Source organism: Penicillium hordei (genome assembly GCF_028827395.1).
Source record: "Penicillium hordei strain IBT 12815 chromosome Unknown utg000005l_segment0_segment0, whole genome shotgun sequence".
NCBI classification, from domain to species: domain Eukaryota; kingdom Fungi; phylum Ascomycota; class Eurotiomycetes; order Eurotiales; family Aspergillaceae; genus Penicillium; species Penicillium hordei.
Window position 1 is genome coordinate 4,098,957 of NW_026623146.1, and position 24,737 is coordinate 4,123,693.

Genomic DNA, 24,737 nt, shown 5'->3' on the forward strand with positions numbered 1-24,737 from the left:
ATGGTCCCATATTCCTTCTTCGCCAAGGCCATATATGCAGACATGGATGCCTCGGTAAGCTTTTCGCCCTTCACCGGGATGCCGCTAACCAGTACCCAGGAAGTTCTTCGGATTATTGGCGCACTCAATACGCGCACCCTCCAGGCAGAACGCCGCCAGGCGAGAGCCGAACAGGAGATAGTCACCATACGGGAATCGCTCAACCAATCCAGGAGCGAGTTGGAGGAAATAGTCCGACTGACCGAACTTCTTTACGAGGTTAATCGGCGAATGGGTTCTATGATGGACTACCTATTCAAAGAGCATGGGATCAAGCATGGGCATGAGGACGCCCGTTCATTTGATTTGATGTTTGATTTGGTGGTGAAGCGGCTGGAGGCGGAGGGGCCAGGGGAGCCTCCAAAGTGCGACCATGAGGGTGGAGATCTCACCGGCAGCCGTGCCTCCGCACCGGCAGAGCTGAGCAGTGGGCGAGGTGCAATCTGATCCAGCTTCCTGGGGTCTCGAAAATGCGCTCTACAATCGAACCATATAGCATCAATAAGCTACATCACATTTTTGCCCCGAACCAACATCACCTGCGTAAAGATAGCTAGGACTGGTGGACCACAACGAAGTGGGTAAATTTTGGTTTGGCACGATCCAAGGTCAAGGGGAGTCGGAGTGATTCATGGCAGCCATTTTGTCCACTGGTCTCCCCCTCCCCTCTTAAACTCCACCCAAGCCACGCAGCATTAGTGGACACACGAGATCGATAGCTATTTCCCTGGGGTTGGAACTTGCGTCTCTTCATCATTATTTCCCTATTCACCTCGCCAGTTCAAATGTATTTGGAAGCGCGCGCCTGATGAAGCACCTTGGAATTTAGACCAACTTGAAATACATCGGTATCCGTCTACAGGGGGTAAAGATGAACATTATACAACGCGCTAACAACTGCTTGGCGGCATCATATCTTATCGGCTTATTTTGTTCAGGTTGGCGAAATGTGAGGGTTGTTGGTCTCGGGTAGGGCTAAAAGAGATCCAACCCAAACCATAGTGTATGTAGCACAAGAAAAGAAAGGTGCGCTCAGATCCAAACCCGCTGATATTGTGCACTAAGCGTCTGGTCCCAGGTGGCTAACTGTAACGACTACCGATACTCCCAGTGTTTCATTGTAGGAAACCGCGTGCCTATCCAGAAATTCAATGAGCTGAAAGGATAGGAAAAGAAATTCCATCCGGTTTTGGGGTCGGTATATTGCTGTATTGGAGATCATTATCAGGCTTGTTGTTCATCAAGGTGTTCAGCAAACAACGTACGTTGGAACAGCTGCCCGTCAACACTGTTTTGCTGAGAGCAGTCTGTATGGTGTCGCACCACGCAATCTCAGCCCCTTTGCACACCTCAACAATCGATGCCTGTCGCTGAAGAACAGGACGTGCGATCCTAATAACGAGATTGACCGAGCTGCAATGAAAATTAACACACAAGCCCCACACATTGCTAGAGAACAGTGCTCACCATTCGATCGCGAAAAGGACCGATGTGTGTCCACTGCCCGAATTCGGGCCTAGTAAATAGAACATGTTGGGGAACTCGTTCATCGCCACGGTCTTGTAAGCGCCGATGCCACCATGATCCTCCCAATGCTGTTTCAGCGTTTTTCCTCCTCGGCCTATGACTGAATCGGCCTTCCACTGCGAGAACTCGAACCCGGTCGCGAGAATCTACAATATGTGGTCAGCCTTTGTTACGAAAGCATCGATTCAGGTGCAGCCCACGATAAAGTCAACCGGGTATTTTTCGCCGGAGCCTGTGATCACACTCTTGGAGTCGACTTGTGTAATTGAGTCCTTGACCAGCTTCATTCTAGGGTTGCGAAGCGATCGGATATAGTCATTGTCCAATATCCTTCGCTGTACACAGTGTTAATAGCGGCCCGACAGAATTCAAACACGCGCTTACTCTGCATCCAAGGTCATAGCCAGGTGTGAGCAAAGGCCAGTATCGCTCTAAAAGGGTTCAGTCAGCATTGAGAGGCGACAGCTTCTGCGTACTTACCCGGAGCGTTCTCCTCAATGTACTTCCGACTACAAAGAGCTCTCTTTACCCTCAATCTGTCCCCCTTGGAGTTGTTGTAGAATTGCCCAAGTGATGTGTCAAGGATCCAAAAGACCAGCCAGCGGATAAGCAACAAGGTCAGTGGAATGCAAGAGAAACAAACGCGTAGCGCTTTTCCAAACCGGTAATTGCCCATGGGCATCGGGACATAGTATTGCGGGCTCTACTCCCAGTGACAGAGTCAGCATTCATCGAACCACCTCGCTAGAAGCAAACACTTACTTGAATAAACTGTGTCAGCCGGTTGACATCATTAATCACAGCAGGAACTACCTGTGAACCGGAACCTATAAGTCTGTTAACACCACTACCAAGCAAGTCAGATGGTATGAACAAACATCCGTTACCCACGACGGCCACGTTGAGGCCTCGAAGGTCGTACTCGTCCCTCCATTTGGCAGTATGCACCACGGGACCTTCAAAGCTATCCAACCCAGACAGATCAGGGAGCTTGGGGTTCGTATAGCCCCCGACAGCGGAGATCAGCACTTTAGCCTCGTGGAAAAATTCCTCTTTCGTATTCAAGTCGCAGAGATGCACAAGCCATGTACCAGAGGCTTCTACCCACCGGGCACCTTTCCACTCAGTCTGAAACCTCACATGTTCATTGACATGGTTAGCGCGAGCGACGCGTTGGATGTAGGATAATATCTCTTTCTGAGATGGGAAAAGACTGGTAAACTCCGGGTTCGGGAACCATGACAACGAATACAAAGCGCCGGGTATATCAACACTGCATCCGGGGTCTGCGGTTTGTCAGCCAGTATCATTTTGAAAGGGCGAGGAAACATCACATTTGTTGGCTGCCCAGGCTCCGCCTAATTCTTGAGCGCGGTCGTAAATCACATAGTCGCTGACGCGTAATTGCCGTTGGAGCTGACATGCCATATCGATACCTGACAGGCCTGCTCCGATGATCGCGACGTCGCTGTAAATTCTCTTTTGTTTTTCCATAGCCGACCTGTGGTGTGAGAAATAAATCTCGTAGATACTATGAAAATACTGTACGCAGTCGTAAGAGCGAACCAACGATCATTACATTATAAATACCCGAACGATCTATCCCTATCGATGAGGTCGGCTCAAGCGTGGAGGACAACCAGAGAGATCAAACGTAACAGATTCCAGCAAATAACCAGACACATAATGGCGCTGTGGGACAACAGGATAAAAACCCAGCAAATGGCGGTCAGTTGGACTGTTTAATTCTTCCTTGGGAATTACCGCGGTCATTTTTTCAGCATCCTGTTACTTCTAAGCTCCGGTGACGGATCATGGTAGCTCCACATTGATAAACAGTAGCTTAGTCCGCACCTTAGTGGGGCGAAAAAACATTTCAAAACCACACTCAGTTCGTGTTCAACTTCTGGAATTCCTCCAGTCCGTCTGACGGCAGTTATTCCAGACTCGTCCCCTCTGCAGATGGCGGCACCTCCGAGCAGTGCTCTTCCATTATCCGCCACCTTCGCACCCCAGGCTGGAGAAGAGCATGGCATTTGCCCTTGCAGAGAACATTCCTCTCGCTATTCTGTACCATTTACGAGTCTCTCCTGGTGTCTGACCGGCCACCGTGGCTGTTTATCATGTGGTTTGGAGTGGGCTTGCACCAAAGTCAAACGTCGGTTTGTTTTATGCCAGACCCACGCAAAAGCACCGGCGCCTCGACATTCTACTGTGCTACATCACGGGAGCCATTGCCCTTCTTGCCCCGGACAAAAAGGGTACCTTATTGTTGACCGATTTCCTAAGCCAGCAGCTTTCGCCAAGGAGAGACTGCAGGCTTCGTTCCTGGGAACGTCAATTGTGGTGTGGAATACTCGCTCATCCTCGCATGGCTACCGCCAATGAAGAAGATTGGAACAGGTGAAGATAATTGGTTGCTGAGATGTGCCTACACTGCCTCTTTAGATACCTATTCATAGCTTACATTTGCATCATCATCTCCCATGATGCTGTCTGAGTTTTCACAAGATATAAGATGGGCATATCTCTCAGAGCAGTTCTTCTGTTCATCTTTTCATTGTCTAAAATCTTCACTCACAAGAAACTCACCTCATCAACCCGAACATGGCAAATCAGAAGTGCTTATGCCGTGCGCAAAGGCTCACTCTTAGGTTACAAATACAAATGGCGCTGGAAGGGCATCCGCCTTCCCAGCCGTTGAAAGAGAACATATCCAAGCCTAGATCACCGAAGAGGTCGTTGTTGCCTTCTGCCTTCGATGGTGACACATTTCTTCAAAAGGAAAGCAGGAGGGAATCTTATACACTGGCACCGAATGTAAGTTTAGCTCCATGGAAAATGTTCAGGACCGAGACTGAGAGCAGCATAAGATCAGGTACTCCCTCTAGCCTCCCTAACCGGGGGTATAGAAGAGGCTAGAATTGCTTCGGATTTTACAAAACGCCTGGTGCTTTAATTCCAGACGAAGGGGCGATGTGCTCATTTCGGTCGACGCGAACAGATATGGAACTGTATATGGGAATACTGCCGCATTTAGCGTTATAGTATATTGTACATCGACAGAAGGATCGAATTAGACTGGCTGGCTGTCGAAGTCCAACTCAATCAAAAATTAACCTTCCACTAGTTCTAGTAAATGTCCCTGTTATTTGGCCCGAATACGAATATTATATTTTTGATCTACAGCACTGAGCTTTTGGCAAGATCCCTCAATCCAGGCCCATCCTTTCCCTTCTAGCTACCGCTGGTTTGGAGGCTCCGAGATCTCCGTGTAAGGCTGGCTAGAGGAGCAGATGAATGGTACTCGGCTTTTGGGCGCGGCATGCCGCGATTGACTGGGAGATTTTTCCCTTCCTAGATGGTGGCACAGTCGGGTGCCATGATAAAACAATGGGCGTGATATTTGCGACGTGATATTTGCGACTTCTCGCTGAGCCGTCGAACGATTTCTGGATACCGCGTTTCGTAACCCCTGCAATCCTCACACAATAGTAATCGGGCGATTCTTGATATGTTCTCTCGAGTGGGTCTAGAGACATTACCCTTTAGGGCAAATATCTCGCTGCTAGCGAGATTGCGACTGTCCATCGAAACGTCATTGGGGCAGACTTGCCCAGCTCCACTGACCCAAATACATTGCGGATGAAGTCGAGGGTTGCTTATCGCTCCAATGAAAGACAATTTGGACTGATCAGAAAGTAGGGTTGCCATATTATGGCCGAAGAAGGATTCCCAAAAGGCGGACGAGAGCAAGCATTTGGGTAATGGGGTTGTAGTTGAAGGGGCAGTAATCCAATCGTAGGCAGAAATATCTGACTCCCATATCAAGGGGCTTCTTCGTATTAAGAGACTTCTTTGACAGTATCTGTGACATTTCAGATTCGTCTTCATGGTTCGATCTTCAACATATAACCAATTCCAACTGGTGCTTCGATATTAAACGTCGATTACATTAAAGCCAAAGTATACAATTAAACAATTGAATTGCCTCTCCATGCTACAAACATTGCCCCCCTGCATTTTATAAGCGTCCACCTGCTATTTTCAATGACCGAATAATAATTATCCACATAAAGGCCAACGGCGGTAACTCACTTCAGATCACGTCACTCCTTCGCCAAGCAGTTCAGAGGGCCACCTCCGATAGCCATCCGCCACCCCTCCGATTGTCGTGCTTGTATATTATGGTCTGTAGGGAAGGCCACCGTCCCCAGGAGTGACTCAGTATGAGTCTGGGCTCAGCCGATTTCCCACACACTGCTTGGCTCCGTAAACTCAGGGCTCCTTCAGCCGGCTCCGCCACCCGGACCTGCTATATAATAATCGCGCCTAGGGGGTTAGGCAAATTGGTTGGTTCTATTCTTACCAACCCGTTAGGTTCCTGGAAGCAAATTTGAAGCATAAATGTAGTCTCCTAGGAATGCATATATTGACATACGGAGGAAAGAATGAATGAAATCCAAGGCATCAGTTTACAAAAAAAAATAAAAATAAAAAAAACACGGGCTGGGACTCCTGGGAGCAATACAAAGCATAAATAAAGACTCCTAGGAATGCGAATGTAGGAAAAGGTCTCCCGGGAACATTCGGGGAAGCACTGAGTTTCCTAGGACTCAAAGAAAAAGGTCGAATGGCCTCATTCCTAGGAGACGGAGCCCGAGATTGTTCCTAGGGAGAATAATCATTTTGGGGTGATGAAGTGCCTGCTACTCCCAGGAATCTAGATCTCAAAAATCCTCATATGCAACGGATATTGGTACCACTACGCCAACTGGCAAGAAAGGCACAACCTTTGATCAGCGACCTGGTTGACATCTACCTGGGTATCCTTGTTCCTAGGATACAAGTTCAATTCGGAAAGCTATGTTCTAGGAGCGCACGGCACAACCCCGTGCCCCTCCCTTGCTTCAAGTGTGCGCACCGAAACAGACCAAACTCTCGTGCTCCGTTCCGAGGTAGCAGCATTTCCTGGAAATTTTCACAACGCTTTTATTGAACTATACAACTCAGTGGCACAGGTCATGGGCTGCCCCACCCCTCCACATTCGTTTCCTAATTGGATTCCCAGCCCACTTGGCCGGAAAAGATGCTTTGATGAGACAGCCAATTCTGCAAAGAATGAAAGTGCCAAAAACAGATCCCACGTCATTGAGAAACCATTTGAATGCTCCTGGTGGCGATCAAAGTATAGATCGCAAGCATGCCCAAATGTTTAACCCTGCCAAGCTTAGGATTTCAGAAAGCAGACCAGTAGGATTGGCCACTTCGGTCGTGCTGCTTCCAGCAAGGTAGAGACCTAACGAGACAAGACCAACTTTGAGGAATGCTTCATAGATAACGAGGATAGCATCACGGCTCAACCCAATCAGTTCAAAATCTCCCTCCTTAATGAAACCTAGCGGAAAACCCCCTATCCAGTGCCCCAAGAACAATCGGATTAAAGCTCGCCTATAATCGCGGAATTGGTCACTGGAGCATTGTTGCATAACTAAGGTGTCGGTCAAAGATGTCCCTCTGCATGGTTCGTACGGGGTTCGACGCGGAAAATTGGTCTTCGGGGGAGCAGTCCGCAGCATAGATATTATCCTCCAACGCCAATCTAGAGGATCACACCAGACACCCGCCATATCACACGGAAACAGAGCGGCAAATTCCTGCGGATGTGACGACCACACTGTACGGCTCCGTTCATCATCAAGCAGTTCACTCTGCATGGCTGCAAACGGGGACTTATAATGAAAGAATCGGGCGTAGAAGGTTGGAGTGTTGACTTTAAAGACAACCTGTCCGAGCCCTTCCTTCTTTGCCTCTTCGTCGGGACAGTGTGGACCTTTCTCGCGAGAATGTTGTTGATACGAGTGTATGATACGCGTTCTCGCGCAGTGCTCGCCTGAGGTGATATACTTCACACTCTTTATACGAGACTGACCGCGGACCAAAGAGGATAGGATCCTGGAAAAGTATGTTTCTAACGACCTTCAAAGCGGTCAATCATTATGTCCATTCCAAAAGTGAGACAAATGAGGCAAATGAGGCAAATGAGGCAAACGAGGATCAAAGCTTACCTCTCGGAAAGTCGCGCAGACTTCGCAATAGCTGTTGTAATAGGCTCTGCTCTTGTCTGAATGTTAAGCTCTTTCTCATTATGCGTCAGGTAAATCCTCGCAGCTTTAGAGAGAATCCGGAATACCACCACGCTGCACATGGGGACCCACCACCACTTCATGAGGAAGAGCATAGAAGAGCCAAGACTCGCAGTGGCAGCGTCAAGGGGCGGCCCGGTAGTGTTGACGACAGCATTTATGACCGTTTCTCTTCCTCTTTTCAATGTGACCATGAGCTTGAGCTTGTCCAGCGGAGCTGCGCACGGATCAGACGAATCAATGACATAGCTCGCTGTGAGGGGGGTGAAGGGCGAGACCTGTAGATCCTTGTCGAATTTTCCTTGAAAACAGTAGGGGCCATTCCCGGGCGCGTCAGTTCGGCAATTCCGCGTGAGCCACATCCTGCGCTCGCCATATGACGTCTGAAGCTGTACAATCATTGCAGTGAGCTCCTTTCTGTTGTTGTACAGGTACCAGAACGAGAGCGGGTTATTCAGTTGCCATGTAACACTAGGGGGTGCTAAAATGTACGCATACGGCCACTCAGCAGGATCCTCTCCCTGCCAAGAATTAGCCCATGACCGGCATCAGCTGATGACTGTAACCAACCTCAGATAAGAGAAACTCTTCTAACTTTTGAGCCATCGACAGGTTTGCGTCACCGTTGAAGGCGTGATCCTCGGGTCTGATACTGAACCATGCTTTTTTGATCGGCAGCAAGGACCGAGGTCGAAAAGGTGGCTCCTCCACTGCGACCAAGGGGCTATAGCTGGCACGCAGGCCGACTGGATACCCAACGTAAAGATACGAATGGTGATAGTCGTCTTTGAAGCCGGACCGGCGCAGGTGACGAAGATCGCACGGAAACATCGTGACCCTACCGTGAAAAGACTTCGCGGTCCGGGGCTCGCCATTGCTCTTCGGAATCGGAGCTTGTCGGGGTATGCAGTAGTTTGAATCTTCGTTTTCGTGACGAGTGATATGCGCAGGGCAGCCACGTTGGGCTGCGTTCGAATGTATGTCCTGCACCGAATCACGATACTCTAATTGAGTTTGCAAGAAAGCGAATGTGACAAAGATTGCGGCAACAATTAGAACTGTTACCCAAGAGCGCTCTGCAAACTGCGTGAAAGCAATCAGAAAAAAGTTTTCACCCAGAGCCAACATGACTCTCCTCTCCAGCACCAGACGAAACACAAGTGAGGGCAGGAGAGTCGAAATAATATGCCACGGTGTCATTCTGCACAAACTGAAGGATAGAGGGAAATGAACACCAAATGGTAAGAACATACGCAGTTTTATGTCAAATGAGAATACGGTGGAATCGCGTATCGACTGCTGTAGACAGGACGATTGCTATGGGCAGCGCTCATTTACCCGTCCAGCTTCATGTTTACACGCCGCAAATCGAATTAAACAGTTCCAGCCCAGTCCCACCACTTTATTAGCTTTCCGTGAACTAGACGTATTGAGAACGAACTTCGGAATGTGGAAGTTTACCGAGTCCTTAAAACTTACATTGGATTTTTGACCACTGCACTGCAGCCTTCTAAATGTTTCCGTGATTTGCGGGGATAGACTGTCTGCGTTTTGGACACTTCAGTCCTGAAGTGCCCACAGGAATGGCCGACAGCAACTGGCAACTGCAATTTGGACGTATCAATTATTAAATATTAATCACTTCTAACAATAGGGAAAGAATGAACAATGACTAAATTAGTCTCGACGTCTCCCCATTGAACACTATCAATTGGCGGCCAAGGATTACAACGCGGAATAACCTCGGACGTTCCTTGTCTTCATGATTCAGCCGACACGTCTAGGCTGTCTCGATTGCATGGCCGATTTCAGTGTATGATCAATATTTGTTGATATTGCCCAAGCCAGTCAATCGACAAGCTCGACGGAAATTGCAAATACTCAAAGGGCGCCAATGTTGTTAAATGTTTCCAGCGATTGGAAAATAACAAGACAAAAGTATGAATTAAAGCCAGCTTTTTCTGCCACCCTTCCACGATGTGCATTAACTTTCTAAATGTGACCGGGCCACAAAAAATGAACAATGAAAAGCTAGCCAAGAAAGAACCCTACCGATGGAAAATGATTTTTCGTTATCACCAACACTTACACCAGCGGAGCTGTAGCACCTTCCCGGTGGTGGAAGGACGGACCCTCAAGTCTTAGAATGTGCATAATGGTAGAGCGGCACATGTTTCCCTTCCCTCCAGAACAAACAGCTGTATAACGCTTCTTTCACGCAGATATCTCGGTACTCATGGACGTTGATATCCAGGTCGCCACAAATCAGGATGTTGATCTTGTTATTTAAACGCCAATGTTGCGTCCGGGTCTGGGGATAGATAAATTCCCGCTATAGCCTCCGCGGCCCACATTGCCCAAGCTACCCAAACCAGTCTGCAAAGGTCTCTACAATGGATCCCGATCGCTCGCAGGTCACTCGGCCGGAAACAGTATTCTTTCCCAACATAGCAGACGCTGCCGGGAATGACGGCATGTCCATCGTATCGTCTGTGGATCGTAGCACAGAAGCGACCGCCCCGATCACTGTCTCCAAATCCAAGCCAATGGTAAAACCTTTGAACAAGCCCTTGAAGTCATTGAAGCCATTGGAGCCATTGAGGAGGAAGCGAAAGCGGGCTTCAGAAGTACCAACATCCAATCTTGAGCCACTAATTGGAGATCCGTGGGCAGTATATGTCAAAGGCATTGAGAACTTTCCCCGAAAGGGGATGTTACTGGCCCAGAATAGAGAAGACAAGATGGAGTTGGTTCACATCCAACCGCTCAAAGCGGAGCCAGCCTCGATACGGTCTTTGGTGAAGATCGTCAACGACCTCTCTTACCGCAGTTTCCCACAGTTCCTGCGCCATTACCAACATGAAGATCACACGTTCTTGGTGTGGGAATCGGTGGAATGCTCTTTTTCCCAGGTCCTGGGATCCAAGTACGTCCTTAACGAGACTGAAATAGCCTCGATTGTATGGCCGGTACGTCTAGTTACCCCCTTTACCCGTTGCTGGCGCCCATGGGAGATACAGTTCCATTCCGAGACAAATACTGAAGCTCTGTAGATTCTCACTGGGATCAGGTATCTCCGCGATTGCGATAGAGCACTTGCCACACTCACCAACGACGAAGTTTTGTTTACGGGATCTGGTGGAGTCAGGATCGGTAAGTCCGTCCACCGAATGAGCGGCTATAGTCATTGTGGCCCTAATGCCTTGCTTTATTACCAGCTGGTGTGGAACGTAGTTGTCAGATCGACCCCGAGGATATGAATGCAGCTACGCTGAAGCTGACTGCCTTGTCGGAGATGGTCAAAAGATTGATGAAAAAGAACGAGAAATTTCATCCTGGCTTTGCATGGAGCGCAGAGGCCCTAGATCTACCACACAGGCTGAATACGGTTGGGTTAAATGAATTGATGTTGGTAAGTCGGATGGCCCTACGAATGAAGCTCAAAGCTGAACAATCAGGACGGATTTTTTGCTACTTTGAAAGGCGAGGCAGATCTAAAGCTCATGGTGAATATTGTAAGCAAGACATCGCATTACGATATCACCTTTCCGACGCGTATTTGAATCGGAACTCGAACCATCTCTTCCCATATGAGCAAGGTGATGTTATAGGAGGGGGGTTCATAGACTGTCAACTTCATATACATGCTCACTGGTAGTACCTCTGGTGCACATGGAAGTAGCTGAGTGTCTTATAATCGAGATAGTGAAGGCAAAGCTGCCTGGTTTATGAAGGGTATTTTACTTTAATTTAAAGCAGACCATCTATCTATCCAGTGGCTGCTTTTGTATCAGACTGGAAATAGAAAGTCCGCTCATAAAATAAATGCGCATGTTTGCAGCTTGGGAGATTAGACTTTAAATAATGCTAGAATTCTCCACTACTTTATTGATCTATACAGCTGTTATTTTTGTGAATGCAGACCAAAAGCAGAAACTAAACTAAACAGGTGAAACCTTCAGATTGGTATTGACCCTGGCATAAAGATTAAGAAACAGGTAGCTGGATTATAGAGTCCAGTTGGTTTCTTCGACTGCAAGTATCCCTAGGTACCATATGCCCATTAGCACAGTGAGCTGACCATGGCATCGAGCTGTCCAGGGTATTGGCAAAGAGACAGCTAGACTACCGTTTGTATCGAGACGTGTGACCCCAATCAGCTCAGTGTTGGTAAGCACAAAGCCATGGCGCGCTTTGTGTTGGCCCATATAGAAATTGACCGGTGAAAGAACCTGCTTAACCGTACCATACCACGACGTAGCGCTCGACTTATAGGGCAGCCTTGAGTCTGTACAAACCTTCGTTATTTATTTCATGCTACAAATCGTCATATTGGATCAATTTCAAAAGTTCAATTGTATAATTTTGATTAAATATTGTAATGGGGACATGGAAGGGGAATTGTGGACCTAGGGACGCCGTGTGAGCGCTGTTTTTGGATTACTGCGAAATTGACATCCGATGGTAGGTGAAAGAAAGTCAGGCCTGGTCTGATCAGGATTCGTCGAAACTTCAGAGCGAAATTTGCTTTGACTTCAAGGACCAGGATAGCGAGTACCAGAGATACTCCAGATCTGCCCTGAGAGACTAGGCCAGCAGTCGTATGAGCCAGATATAGAAATTCGTCAGTAGCTTATGACAAAATAAAGGCTAAGATGAAGCACAGCAAAAGGAGACGTGGAAACCGTAAACTTGTGAAGCGGCCGGTGTTTATCCGGAAGGCATGGGAAAGGCTCGGGAAGAATTAGTCCTATCGCTTGATTGAGGTTATCACATATAACGAGTTCAACTTTAATATTTCATTTGCTGAATTTTGGTACTTCGTTTCAAGCACAAGAACAGGGGCGACCAATATTATTGCAGGGACAAACCCGTATCGGCCGGGTACAATGACAGCCATGAGGGCCACAAAATCCATAGCATCGCTAAAAGGTTATTAGCAGGTCACTGAGCAGCCAGATAAAGCAATCTTACCCTCTCTTCATCTCGGACTAACAAGTTTGGCTGTTCATTAGGTTCAGAATTATCGACATAGTCTGGGTAACCTGTAGCGACTGTCAGGTCGTTAGGTGGAAAGGCAACTAAGGAGAGGACTGGCAGGGCCAAGGCGCCGAAGAGCAGGGCCCTGATGCTAGTCTGCATTGCCGAAACGTGGAAGGGAATGCTTAAGCAGTTGGTGGGGCTAGAAACTATTCCCTTTTTTATAAAGTATTCAAACGGAGTTATGTGACGTAGGGAGATCTAGACAAGGGAAAAGGCCGGAAATTTTAGATCCTTGTACCCTACCACAACACCAAATTGGCCAAGTCGGATAACCTTCCGACAGGTCAAGTCTCAGACTGTTGCAATGTGGGGTGGTATTGTGTGAATAGCAGTACTACGTGTTATCTACTCAGTGTCACGTTCTCACATAAGACGAAGTGACTTATCTTTTTTTCTTCCTCTTGCCCTTCTCAGCATAGCTAGCACTTCCGTTTGTTATCCTATTTCAACGTTTATTCGGCCTCTCTTAGGTTTCCCATTGACCTGTTACTGTTAACATGTCTTGTACCAGCAACCCCTGTTCTCTCCGCAGTAGTCGCACCGAAAAATGTGGCTTAGTTACTCCTGACCTTATGTACCCGAGAGGAAACCTTGAAGACCTTCGGAACCTTCTACTCAGTATTAGCGAGTGGTACACCGAAGGAAAGCGGAGTGTTTCACTTATAGAGGACTACCTGCTTGATGCGTGGGACTTACTCATTCAAACCTCGAAGATGACTCCCTCGACAAGCCCAGAACAAGACAGCCTCGTTGTTCTTATCTCAAGCATCAAGGAATTTGGAATCCTTCACCGCAACGAGAGAGATACCCAGGACCAAGAGACTACAATTTTATCAAACGGACAGAAATTCTGGATCGATCTTCCTTACCTGGCAAGAAAGATGCAGCATTCATGGATTATTGAGTCACACCAGTATACCACTACCGAGCGAGCCAATTTTGCAGTGTTGACTGCCAAGCTATGCGCTGGCGGGATATGTGAAGCTGAGCTGAGCTTCGTTGCTCTCTGGTTACTCAGAGAGACACTTGAGGTACAGAGGCCTCTGACGAAGCAACTGGATATTCCGAACAGCGAAAATTCGCTGTCAATCACTGAACTACTTCCTGCCTGCTTCTCATGGCTTTCGAACGCCAAATTCAAGCTTATAAAGTTAGTAGCGCAAAATTACGACCCTACTTTGTCTATGGTTATTGAATCAAATCACCAAATCCATATGGACATCGGAGATCTCGCAGCCAAAGCCAACATCACTCAACCTGGTTTTAGTCTTCCTCGATGGGTGTTCTGGAGACTACGTCTCAAAGAGTTAAGCCGTTGTGGAGATGCAGTTATCGCTAAGCTAGCGGAGCAGAGTTTTAGCGAGATGGTTCACACCGGAGTTGTGTTGGGTATTGTTGTTCATGGCGAGAGGAATTATTTTGAAAAAGTCAATAAAGCACTTACTTCGGAGTTCAAAGCAAAAGGTATGACTGAAACTGTTGATGCAAGTGATATCAATATCAATATGGACTGGGCAGACTAATTCCTTGGCGAGGTTTGTTTTCTTTCAGTTTCAGGATCAAGCCGCACCTTTAGCAGAATCTACTTTGGTCAAGATAAAGTTCGCGTAGAGATTTATGTTGGGATGGTAATCAGTTTTTCCATATGCCTACATCAATTCGTATTCTCACTTTGAAGCCGAGAATACGGTTCGCAGACACACTACGGACAGTGGATAAACATCGTCATGGCGTTCAAAAATTCCTTCTCCACCTTGGAGTAGCACGGCCCCATTATAGTACTATATATGCATCGCCGCTTTTCTGTCGCCGGCCGGCACTTATAAATAAACATCTGGCGCAATATTCCCCCGGTGGCCGATTTTTACGAAAGCTGATCATACCGGTGAAGATGAATGTAGCTTTTCTTCCACATGAAGTCTTAGCGTATTATGTAATTAATGTTGCATAGTTAGTTAACTAGTTATCCAATGAAAACCATGCGATCCTAACAGAATCTCAACATAACCGTGCCAAGCCCACCAATACCTACCCGGCATTGGTGGGCTTCATAAGATTACAAATTTTCACAAGATTACAATTTTTCCCCTTCCAATCAATTTCCTGCCTAATTTGTACCACCCCACGATGTTAAAAGCAATTGAAAACATCGAGATTCAAATCCTAAATGCTATCGAAGCCTACCATCAGAGTGATAAGCCTAACATTGCTAAGATTGTTCTTGAAAGAAGGGGTTACTCAATGCATACAAGAAGCTTTTCGCCTCTGGTGTTTGTGCGCGCAGTTTCGTTCCAAAATCTTACGGCTACAGCAATCGAATGGATCCCGCAGCATTTCATCCTGCTTTCCAACATTTATCTTAAGACAAGCTCAAGCCGAGAGCAATATTGCTAGAGTACCTTGCAAATGTAGAGAGTTAAAACTGCATTAACTACTCGGATGCGCTCTATCCTTAGGCAATTGAGTATGTTATTACTCCGTATTCAAGTCCGCTATCTATTGACTTCTTTACCTTCGTCAAACCTGGAAGAACTTCCATATTCTAAGCATCAAAGTCGACAAATGGCTGTGCCGTGCATAACTACTTCGTCAGAAAGTTTCAAAACACTGCACCTCTGACGCTACGCTCAGACTTTCTTTCAAGTTCCTAATCTCCCCATTTCAACAGCGCCAAGACAAATTAAGTCAATAGGCCCACCATCTCTTCTTGGCAAGCACCCGTACCAATCACCTCTCTCTCCAATCTTCCGAGATCTCTTTCACCCTCAGTGGCAGCCTGATCGTTGCCTGGGCGCTAAAATAAGACAATCTGAGATAAAAGCCACCGCGGCCGCAATTTCCGAAGTTTTACAAAATCCTAGCATCCGAGCTTCAATATTCAGCAATGGATCCTACTCACGAATGGTTCCAAACCCAAATGCCTGGGCTCAATGTGCCCTTAAATGCTGCACCGGCTGTGAGCTTTATGATGTCCCACGCCTTACTCTCTAGCAAATGCTAACTAGCCCAGCCAAACATCAACGAGCTGCGCCGGTCGTGGTACCCAATTGATTTTGAAAGCAGTATTGAGTAGGTCCCGATCATCAATGGATGCCTACAGATAAGCGATGATGTTGATATACTATCATGTCTAGCGACATGTTGAAGAGGGGGACCACCTTGACTCGCATCTCCAAGGGCTTCTACAACGCGCTGGATCCGAATCATCTGCAAGATAATAGACTTGAGTGCGTTGATCACTAACATTCAACTTGCATGCGCTCATCCATATTGACATTATATTCCTCCTTTCCTCCAGCAAGCTCCTTGTCAAGAGAGAAATCATTATGATGCAGGTAATGAATACCATCACTGAGAAACCCAAGTCGGAACGAAAGGTCTTTGACGAGACCATCACCAACAAATGGCGCGAAGAAATCGCCCAAAGTGGGCAAGATGTTACGCCCAAAATGATGGACTGATAATCAAAGAACTGCAGTGGAAGACATCTTGTCTCGAGAAACATGGATACCTCGAGGTCTTTGAAAATGTGATCAAGTCGGATACCGCCGTTTCCAAAGAGCTTCAGGATGCACTGAAAGAGGCAGTAAAGCCTCTCGAGGATGTTCCCGAGGATCAGAAAGACTACCACCCCAGCTCAGATGACAAGGTACTGGACCTCGTGCACCCATTTCACTTCCCGGTTCTCTACGCCAAAACGCGAGTCCTCCCTGATAAGATTCTCGGCCTTGAAGACTGCCTTGATTATATCGGGAAAGGCGAAGTCCTCCAGATAGCGAGTCCTAGGTCGATTCTAGTGACAAGCCCCGCAGGAGAGGATTATCCGACCTACCGGTACTGAGCATCAAGGTTCAGTGGATGCCATGTGACATAGACATCTCAAAGGATGAAGAGTGTCGCATCTTGTCCTACGTCAACAACGCCCACCCAGTCAAGCACCGCGCGCTATACCAAGCTATTGAAAAGATCATTTCACGAACTGTACCCCTGTGGGAGGCATCTCTTACTGAAAAGGATCATCCTAAGAGAATCTCGTACAACCAGGTTGAATGGGAAGAAGGTTACGGAGATGGAGAATTTTCGGAATGGGACGAAGAGGAGGAACAGTATGACGGAAAGGGTGACTATCAGGAATATCTGAAGCGCAGTGAAGACCATTACAAGCGCCAGAAACAATATGAAGCTACTCGCAAAGTCAAAATTCCCGAGCCAGACAATGACCGGGTGCAGCCTATCAATTTCCGAACAGACTTTTGCCATCGCAAACTGCAGGTCATTGTCAAGTTGGCGAATATTGAGCTAACACCCGGGAAACCTAAGTATGAGGGTGGAAGCTAGCATATTGAGGGCCAACTCGTTAGTTTATTCTATCTCCCACTCCGCATTCCCCCGATACCCTGAATTATACCTTACCTTGTATCTCATAGAACGAGCGTATCGTGGCATCAGCAATCTACTACTACGATAGCGATAACATCACCAACAGCTCGCTCGCTTTCCGCCATCGCGAAATGGATCATTACATGGACGACCTCGACTACGACCAACATCAACACCAATTCATGCAACAGGCATATGGCTACTCCATCGACTTGGAAAACAACACCCGCTGCCTGACGACGCAAGAACTCGGCAGCGTGGTCTCCAAGGAGGGTACACTCATCACCTTCCCCAATACGCTTCAGCACTGCGTAAGTCCGTTTTCGCTGGAGGATCGGTCCAGGCCTGGTCATTGCAAGGTTTTCGCATTGTTCTTGGTCGTTCCGCACCGACGCGTTATTTCTTCGGCTAATGTGCCGCCGCAACGAGAGGATTGGAAAGAGAGTAAGGAGACTTCTACAGTGAAATTCGAAATCAGTTTTAACTCCAAACTCTTGAGACTAGATTCGCGAACCCTAAATTGCTACACGCTAATACGTATTTGGTATAGCCTTCGATCCCTGATTTTTCTAAGAATAGGTATTTTACATGACGCTGTTGGGACCCTGTCCTGTGTAATTTACTCGAAAATGCCATACACCGGTGACTCAGTGCCATGCTATCCACCCCAAGCAGGAGGCATCTTCACCCATCCGTCTCTCATCAATGTCACGTTAGATCTCACAAAATGGTCTCGAGACTTCTCCCATCCAAACATCACCCCGTCCGCGATATGATAGCCAGTCACTTACCATTTAAATGGCCGAAGAAGCTGATAGCAGCCTGGTTACAATTATGGATATTCGCATAAACTTAAGGGAATTTGGAAGAGCACCCCCAGCTCGAGTACAGTAGGACAGAAAAGAACTGTGAAGCCACTGATGATTGAATAAACAAGCTGAACCAAAACTCCTGCTACAGTACTTCCCGAAACTGGTGTCACCACCTACACTCTTCGATTGTTTCTCGAACCCTAATGCCAAGATAGACTAAACTATATTAGGAACATGTACGGATTATCAATGTTCCTCTTGTACCATCTATACAGTATCTTACTCTCAAGGATACATGACCTCATGTTTGGTCACTGTATGGAGTTATTGTAGCTATAACTATATCCATAGCAATGTAAACAAGTCAGACACATGCGCCACGTAAGTGCACGCCCCCAGCCCACAGGTATGTAATGTTTCCTTAACTACCCTTTCATGTCCTCGGGCTTTCCCTCGCCAATCCCTCCATGTTCGGCCGTCTTGGATTATCTCAAGTCAAGCATGAAAATACCATCACCCAAAGCGATTGATGAAGTTGCCAAGGTTGTTTGGGCATCCCATATACTCTCTTATTGGAATCCTTACACCACCCCCGTGTCAGATAAGCCGTTGCAGCCCACACATACACCATCTGATGATGAGATAACTGATGACGACGAGGACTATGATGACAGCCCTGACACTGATAACACAAGTACAGACACTGCAGTTTTGGCAGTTGGCGATGAAGCTCTTCGGGATAAATTTCTCAATAGTATAAGTAAGCTACTCGCCCACACGAAGGGCGGAAAACATGTTACTGCTGCCGCATTGAGAGAGAAAGAAGATTCAATCGAGATTGACATCGCTCGAAACTCTGGATTCGGGCGCGAAGACAACAATTTTCTTTCTTCACTGGCTCGCTTCCTTAGTAGGCAAGGGGAACGTAAGTAAAATACTACTTAGCGATACGATTTGTTGCAGATTCTAACTACCTGTCAATGGTTTTCGCATCAAAATTCCGTGGATAATCATGAATTTTTGCGCGAAACAATAGTATACAACGCTAGTCGTGTGAATGACGGCGTGGAAAAGGCAGCGCAGCTTCTGAAAAGGTCACCATTGCGTCCTATTACTCGATCAATTAGTGAAAGCCAGTCCAAGGATTTGACATGTCTCCTTGGCTGCTGTTCCAAAACCCACCCATTAGCTTCCAACGCAATTGAGAGGCTCATACCAGAGCTCCTTAATTTCTATTTGTTAAAATCGAACTCATCAGCCCTACTGGAGAGGGAGAACCAAATGTGTCAAATTGTGGAACTTGCAGCTCTCGCTCTGCGCCCATCGCACAAATCGCACTCTAAGCTGAAAGATATGCTTCCTTGCGCAGATATAATCAAAGTCATGAAGACATTGCGAACTTTGGCAAGGCTAGTGACTGATCTTCATATCTTATCTCACATCGCCAGGCTATTGCCTAGCTTTCGGTCGGTCATCTTTATCAAACTGTTACCGCCAGATCCTGTCCGACTTCAAAAACGCCATAAGCAAACGGTACACCAAGCTTGGAAGAAGCTTCAACTTCAGGCCACAGGAGAAGGGTTGCCTAATTATGTAGCTAAAAAGGGCAGTCAGTTCAAAAGTGACTGTTCTCACACCCCTACGGTTTACTGCGAAATACAGCTCCTGGCGCGCTACGAGGCGGAACCCTCACTAACCCCGACACTTTTGTACCTTGGGTGTAGCAAAAATGCATGCTTTCTTTGTATGCGCTTTTTAGCCTTGTCATCTTCGAAGCTTAAGAGTCCGTGGCTGTCATGGTCGATGTCACCCTTCATGGGGTATCCCGCTTCTTAGCTTAAACACTATGCAACCGCGAATAAGGCTACTGTGTGAAGTTATAAAGGAGACTACAACGTCTGATTGAGCCTGGACAATTCTCGAAAACAGTTGCTGTACAGCAATCGTCAGCGGTCTCGGAATTGAAGTCTACAGACATGTTTGTGATAAGGCAGCAGCATGCACTTAGAGAGATAGCCGATAAGAGAGGCCAGGAATACCGGCAAGACATGCAGATACTGTGTGGACATATGAAATTCGCTTTGGAGAGGTTATAGCTAACAGGCTTCCAGATTAAATCCCAGATCTGTCGGCCCACGAAGAATATTCTATCATGACTTGAAGAGTCTTTGCGTTATCTGCCAAATGCCCCGCCCCAAGACTGGTTTGTGTCAACACTGTCGTTCCACCTGGTACTGTTCCGAAAGATGTCAGCGATTGGACCGGCCAGCGCACATGCTTTTATGCTCACAGTACCTTGATTTTCGAGATAATCGCCCATCAGACACGGACAAGATCGGCATTTTGTTTCCGAGAGACACAAAAGTGCCAGAACTTGTATGGGTACCCATTATTTCAAAAATGAACGAATACCATGCCGATTTCGATGCGTTTCTCGGCCCGGGGCATGCTGTCTTGTTCACTTTACCGTTTAACGAGAATAAGAGGCGGAGGTTGGTGTTAGATCACCAAATCACGATATACTATCAAGACTGGGACGAAAGACCAACCAAGACCAATCAATCCATTCAGCATGCTGTAGAAGCCTGCCACGGTATGCGAGTGCCTTACAACCTATGCGGAGACTATGTTGCGATGAGTGGAAGGTGCGGGGACCCATCATCTGAATACCTTGATATAGACTGTGCCGACTTTCGACACATCCTGGACTACTTCAGCACTTATTTCGATGAAACAATCCGCGAGACAACTAGTGGTGCCTCTGTGAGGGCTGTTCGAATTAGCTGTCCCCTTGAGCAGAAGCTCAAGAGCTGTGAACAGTTCCAATCAGTGGTTGTCGATCGTGATTTCCCAAGCACTAAGATGGTTTCGGGCCTGTCTATGGCATTTGAAGATCCGATGTGATATGCCAGATCGATAGTGACGAACTGAAGGATGGAATCATGCTACTGGATGAACTTCCAGAGGATGCTTGGCGAAACCTCTATGCCGAACATCTAGCCACTGATATAGATGCAGAATCTGACCGTTGGGGCATGTCTAGTCGCTCCCCTTGGCGCTTGGATGGGAGTATCATAGTCATGCGGAGATACGGGAAGGACCTGGATGTCGAATGGGTACAGCACATATGCGCTTACTATCTCAAGGTTCTTGAACCGCTCTTTGCAAGGGCACTGTCTGGGGACATATCACGCGAAGATGTCCTGGCAGAGGTTACACGTGAGAAGATAATGGCATGAATATCGGTAGTGGCGCCGGGAGGGTCTATGAACCTCGAGCCTCAACGTGGATCTGTTAAGAGCATGTGATTTCAAGGATGGTAAGTGACAAAACAGAACTGTCTTAGTTGCAATTGATAGAAAAATCGCGTATTCCAAATGGCAGTTCGGCTATTGCAAAGTAGGGAAATCAAAGAGTCTAAATTAAGTCTACATAATCATGCACACAGTGAATTCCACAATGGCGCCTTGTACAACAATTTCTTGCAGAGCTACTATGCGGTGAATGGACGTGCCGCATGCCACAACACACCAATCATCACTATTCAACTGTCACCGATTGTAGAACAATCTGAAGATACCCATACACAAAGCAGATAGTTTCTGTATACATATCTTATCCAAATCATAGATATGGCGCAGGCTATGGAAATGATTATCAAGATAATACGCTGGCTGTAGAGAGCACGCTCGTGCTTTGAAGACCCTAGTTTAGGCGCCATCTTAGTGTGACCGCTTGTGATTGATTTTTAAGACCTGCCAACGACAGCTTCTAATGTGGGGTATCGAGGTGTGAGTTGTATCAAATTACAAGTCAATACACCCCACTACTTTTCCAGATTACTTTGCGTAAGAAACGATACAGACCCACTGACAGGGATACTACGGAAGAACTCTCAATATAGACTAGACTGTCTTGGCAATTAGGGGTTGAGAACCAATCGAAGAGTGTAGGTGGTGACACCAGTTTCGGGAAGTACTGTATCCTAAGTTGGAAACACCAAGGAGTAGGCCGAGGTGCGGAATTATGTACACCAAATTTTTGTTTTGTATACTAATATATGCTGTCATTCTGTTTCAAAAGGGCAGACACAGCCCGCGCAGCACGAAGAACCTTATCTAAAAACGATGTTTGGTGTTCAGTTTAACGGCGACAGAGCTGGGCAGGTTATCATGCTGGAAGACAAAATAATGGGGGGTAGCGCAAAGGAACAGCGACAGATCGTGTACTTGGTTGATGGCATTCAAGTGGCGTTACCTCACCCCAATGATGCTCAGATGACGCACTGGACTAGTCTCAATATTGTGACGGAATTCATTGTATTCAAACATCGCAACATAGAAATGGCTTAGTGATGGTATTTGTTTAAAGTATGTACGCTGCAAAGCCTCACCAGCGATCTATATTGAGTGGTTAAATAATGGCCTATTGTATGTCACAATGACCAGGGTATTGTTTTCAACCTCGAGTAAAACTAATCAGGCCTCTCACTGCCTTGAAGTCATTTAAAATGTGTCTTTCCCTTTCTGGCACTTGCTAAACCAACCCATCTCATCGGATATATCCTTCAAAATCCCCCATCATGCACTTTGTTCTTCCTTTTCTGTTGGTCCTAGCGCGACTGGCTAATACTGCTTACAATACCTCCTTGACAAAGATAAATTCAACTGACATTGCTACTCGTGATATCAACGGATATCGCTCCGTGGCCTACTTTGTGAACTGGGTATGTGTCATTCATATAGGCCATCACTGGATGGATCACAACAACTAAACGAACATGGCTAGGGCATTTATGCTCGTAATTTCCACCCTCAAGATATCCCCGTCGAGCGACTGACCCATGTTCTCTACGCGTTTGCCAATGCCCGAACCTCTGGCGAGGTAATCCTGTCGGATGATTGGTCTGACACTGACAAGCATTACTCCACTGATTCCTGGGCTGATACTGGAAACAATGTCTATGGCTGTGTTAAGCAGCTTTTGCTACTGAAGAAGAAAAATCGCAACCTTAAGGTTCTTCTGTCGATTGGAGGCTGGACCTATTCTTCCAACTTCAAAACAGCCTTTGAGACTGAGGTAGGACGCCAGAAGATTGCTGATAGTTCTATCGAATTGCTGAAGAACTTGGGCTTTGACGGTGTTGATTTAGATTTTGAAGTGAGTATGCTACCTTGTTTCTCGGCATTTGATGCTGATATCAGATAGTACCCTGCCAATGATAAAGAAGCGGGCCAATTTGTAGATACCCTACGCCGTCTTCGTGAGGTATGTTTACGCTTGTTTCTTGCTGACTCTGCTAACTCTTTCAGGCGCTTGATTCGTACAGCTCAGCCAATACTGACGGCTATCATTTCTTGCTCACTGCTGCATCCCCTGCTGGTACGTGTCAGTTCTCTGAAACAACTTAACTAAGCTAGCTAACCAAGGTTCTAGGCCCTGGCAATTACGAGAAAGAACATCTCGCACAGATGGATCAGTATCTTGACTTTTGGAACCTGATGGCCTACGATTATGCAGGAAGCTGGGACACCGTTGCTGGACATGACGCCAACCTCCACCCATCCAACGACAACCCAGGGAGCACTCCCTTCAACACTGACCAAGCAATCGATTACTACACCTCGCACGGAGTGGCCTCACACAAGATTGTTATGGGTATGCCTCTGTACGGCCGGGCCTTCAGCGACACCAATGGTCCTGGCAAGGCTTACAACGGTGTTGGTGTTGGTAGCTGGGAAAATGGTATTTGGGATTATAAGGCTCTGCCCCGGCCCTGCTGTGCGGTCACAAATCTGGATCAGGAAGCTGCTAGCTACTGTTATAACTCAAGATCGCGGTTGTTCATCAGCTATGATACCCCCGAGATTGCGCGTAAGAAGGGTGAGTATATCAAGTCCAAGGGCCTTGGTGGTGGTATGTGGTGGGAGCTCAGCGGTGACAAACAAGGTGACGAAAGCTTGATTGCCACGGTAAGTTCCACTCATATATGACATGTGACCATCGAACTGACTTTGGAATTTTACAGGTTGTGGATACCATTGGAGGCACTGGCGCTTTAGACAAGAGCGAAAATCAGCTGAGCTACCCTGCCTCCAAATATGATAACTTGAAGGCTGGCTTCTAACCTTTTATTGTCTTTGTTGGTGTGTATTTATGTTATGTATATGTATTTATGTATTCCAGCCTACAGGGCATACTTCTGGGTATATTTGGCCATATGCAGCCGTTCAGTAATCAGGCTAAATTCCATGTTTTCGGAGATACCAAAACCGCCCGAGTCTGATTCGTACAAATAGTGTGATGACGAGTGTTGGTTTGCCCACTCCTTGAAATTATTTAAAAGCCTGCCGCATGAGACTTGGGTACTCAAAATTGCTATCCTTAGATAAATGTAGGCATAGGAACGGAGATCGAGGTTGCAAAAATATCTTTCTTTCCCGTGATACTTTCCGAACCCCCTTCGAGGGAAGCAATCGGCGGCAAACGTTTTTCGCGCGTTTACCTGTGCACACACTAGCTTGTATAACCTCGAAACGAGCAAGCATGCCGCGCTGTGAAAATTTTGCACCTTGGGCAGTATGCACACCAACACTTGTGAGGTGAGACATTATGCGTGAAAGAGCTGTACGCAGCGAGATCAAAGATCAACTTCTTAGATACATTGGCATAGGCACGCTCACTGTATCAAAGAGAATATATTTATATTTATATTTATGCCTTAAGACATGGTATCGACGTCCAGAAAGAGAAGTTGATAGTAAGTTATAGAAAAAGGGGTTATTTGAAT

At 46.9% G+C, this 24,737-nt stretch overlaps 10 protein-coding genes across 10 annotated transcripts; 8 read left to right on the top strand and 2 right to left on the bottom strand.

The window, feature by feature from the left end:
* Nucleotides 1-486, top strand: N7537_010387 (uncharacterized protein; the record flags this gene model as incomplete). Its single annotated transcript, XM_056901441.1, has 2 exons — nucleotides 1-54; nucleotides 100-486. The coding sequence occupies 2 exons, from the start codon at nucleotides 1-3 to the stop codon at nucleotides 484-486; spliced, it is 441 nt and encodes a 146-aa protein (XP_056750109.1).
* Nucleotides 487-1,134: 648 nt separating this feature from the next.
* N7537_010388 (flavin-containing monooxygenase) lies at nucleotides 1,135-3,060 on the bottom strand (the record flags this gene model as incomplete). The annotated part of the gene is made up of 9 exons (XM_056901442.1): nucleotides 1,135-1,245; nucleotides 1,305-1,452; nucleotides 1,507-1,712; nucleotides 1,767-1,901; nucleotides 1,951-1,997; nucleotides 2,047-2,269; nucleotides 2,329-2,393; nucleotides 2,445-2,852; nucleotides 2,901-3,060. 9 exons carry the CDS (start codon nucleotides 3,058-3,060, stop codon nucleotides 1,135-1,137), a joined length of 1,503 nt encoding a protein of 500 aa, XP_056750110.1.
* A 3,689-nt stretch (nucleotides 3,061-6,749) lies between these two features.
* Nucleotides 6,750-8,912, bottom strand: N7537_010389 (uncharacterized protein; the record flags this gene model as incomplete). The annotated part of the gene is made up of 3 exons (XM_056901443.1): nucleotides 6,750-7,545; nucleotides 7,635-8,233; nucleotides 8,283-8,912. The coding sequence occupies 3 exons, from the start codon at nucleotides 8,910-8,912 to the stop codon at nucleotides 6,750-6,752; spliced, it is 2,025 nt and encodes a 674-aa protein (XP_056750111.1).
* A 1,193-nt stretch (nucleotides 8,913-10,105) lies between these two features.
* Nucleotides 10,106-11,275, top strand: N7537_010390 (uncharacterized protein; the record flags this gene model as incomplete). The annotated part of the gene is made up of 4 exons (XM_056901444.1): nucleotides 10,106-10,681; nucleotides 10,766-10,865; nucleotides 10,931-11,124; nucleotides 11,171-11,275. 4 exons carry the CDS (start codon nucleotides 10,106-10,108, stop codon nucleotides 11,273-11,275), a joined length of 975 nt encoding a protein of 324 aa, XP_056750112.1.
* A 2,052-nt stretch (nucleotides 11,276-13,327) lies between these two features.
* On the top strand, nucleotides 13,328-14,278 carry N7537_010391 (DUF3632 domain-containing protein; the record flags this gene model as incomplete). Its single annotated transcript, XM_056901445.1, has 1 exon — nucleotides 13,328-14,278. One exon carries the CDS (start codon nucleotides 13,328-13,330, stop codon nucleotides 14,276-14,278), a length of 951 nt encoding a protein of 316 aa, XP_056750113.1.
* Nucleotides 14,279-15,881: 1,603 nt separating this feature from the next.
* N7537_010392 (DUF4246 domain-containing protein) lies at nucleotides 15,882-17,911 on the top strand (the record flags this gene model as incomplete). Its single annotated transcript, XM_056901446.1, is given in 6 exon segments — nucleotides 15,882-15,982; nucleotides 16,054-16,181; nucleotides 16,226-16,541; nucleotides 16,553-17,027; nucleotides 17,183-17,579; nucleotides 17,715-17,911. The coding sequence occupies 6 exon segments, from the start codon at nucleotides 15,882-15,884 to the stop codon at nucleotides 17,909-17,911; spliced, it is 1,614 nt and encodes a 537-aa protein (XP_056750114.1).
* A 537-nt stretch (nucleotides 17,912-18,448) lies between these two features.
* N7537_010393 (uncharacterized protein) lies at nucleotides 18,449-18,880 on the top strand (the record flags this gene model as incomplete). Its single annotated transcript, XM_056901447.1, has 1 exon — nucleotides 18,449-18,880. The coding sequence occupies one exon, from the start codon at nucleotides 18,449-18,451 to the stop codon at nucleotides 18,878-18,880; it is 432 nt and encodes a 143-aa protein (XP_056750115.1).
* A 1,467-nt stretch (nucleotides 18,881-20,347) lies between these two features.
* N7537_010394 (uncharacterized protein) lies at nucleotides 20,348-20,851 on the top strand (the record flags this gene model as incomplete). Its single annotated transcript, XM_056901448.1, has 1 exon — nucleotides 20,348-20,851. One exon carries the CDS (start codon nucleotides 20,348-20,350, stop codon nucleotides 20,849-20,851), a length of 504 nt encoding a protein of 167 aa, XP_056750116.1.
* A 1,223-nt stretch (nucleotides 20,852-22,074) lies between these two features.
* N7537_010395 (uncharacterized protein) lies at nucleotides 22,075-22,299 on the top strand (the record flags this gene model as incomplete). The annotated part of the gene is made up of 1 exon (XM_056901449.1): nucleotides 22,075-22,299. The coding sequence occupies one exon, from the start codon at nucleotides 22,075-22,077 to the stop codon at nucleotides 22,297-22,299; it is 225 nt and encodes a 74-aa protein (XP_056750117.1).
* A 230-nt stretch (nucleotides 22,300-22,529) lies between these two features.
* Nucleotides 22,530-24,074, top strand: N7537_010396 (glycoside hydrolase family 18 protein; the record flags this gene model as incomplete). The annotated part of the gene is made up of 6 exons (XM_056901450.1): nucleotides 22,530-22,673; nucleotides 22,736-23,107; nucleotides 23,156-23,215; nucleotides 23,260-23,329; nucleotides 23,384-23,919; nucleotides 23,976-24,074. The coding sequence occupies 6 exons, from the start codon at nucleotides 22,530-22,532 to the stop codon at nucleotides 24,072-24,074; spliced, it is 1,281 nt and encodes a 426-aa protein (XP_056750118.1).
* Nucleotides 24,075-24,737: the final 663 nt, after the last annotated feature.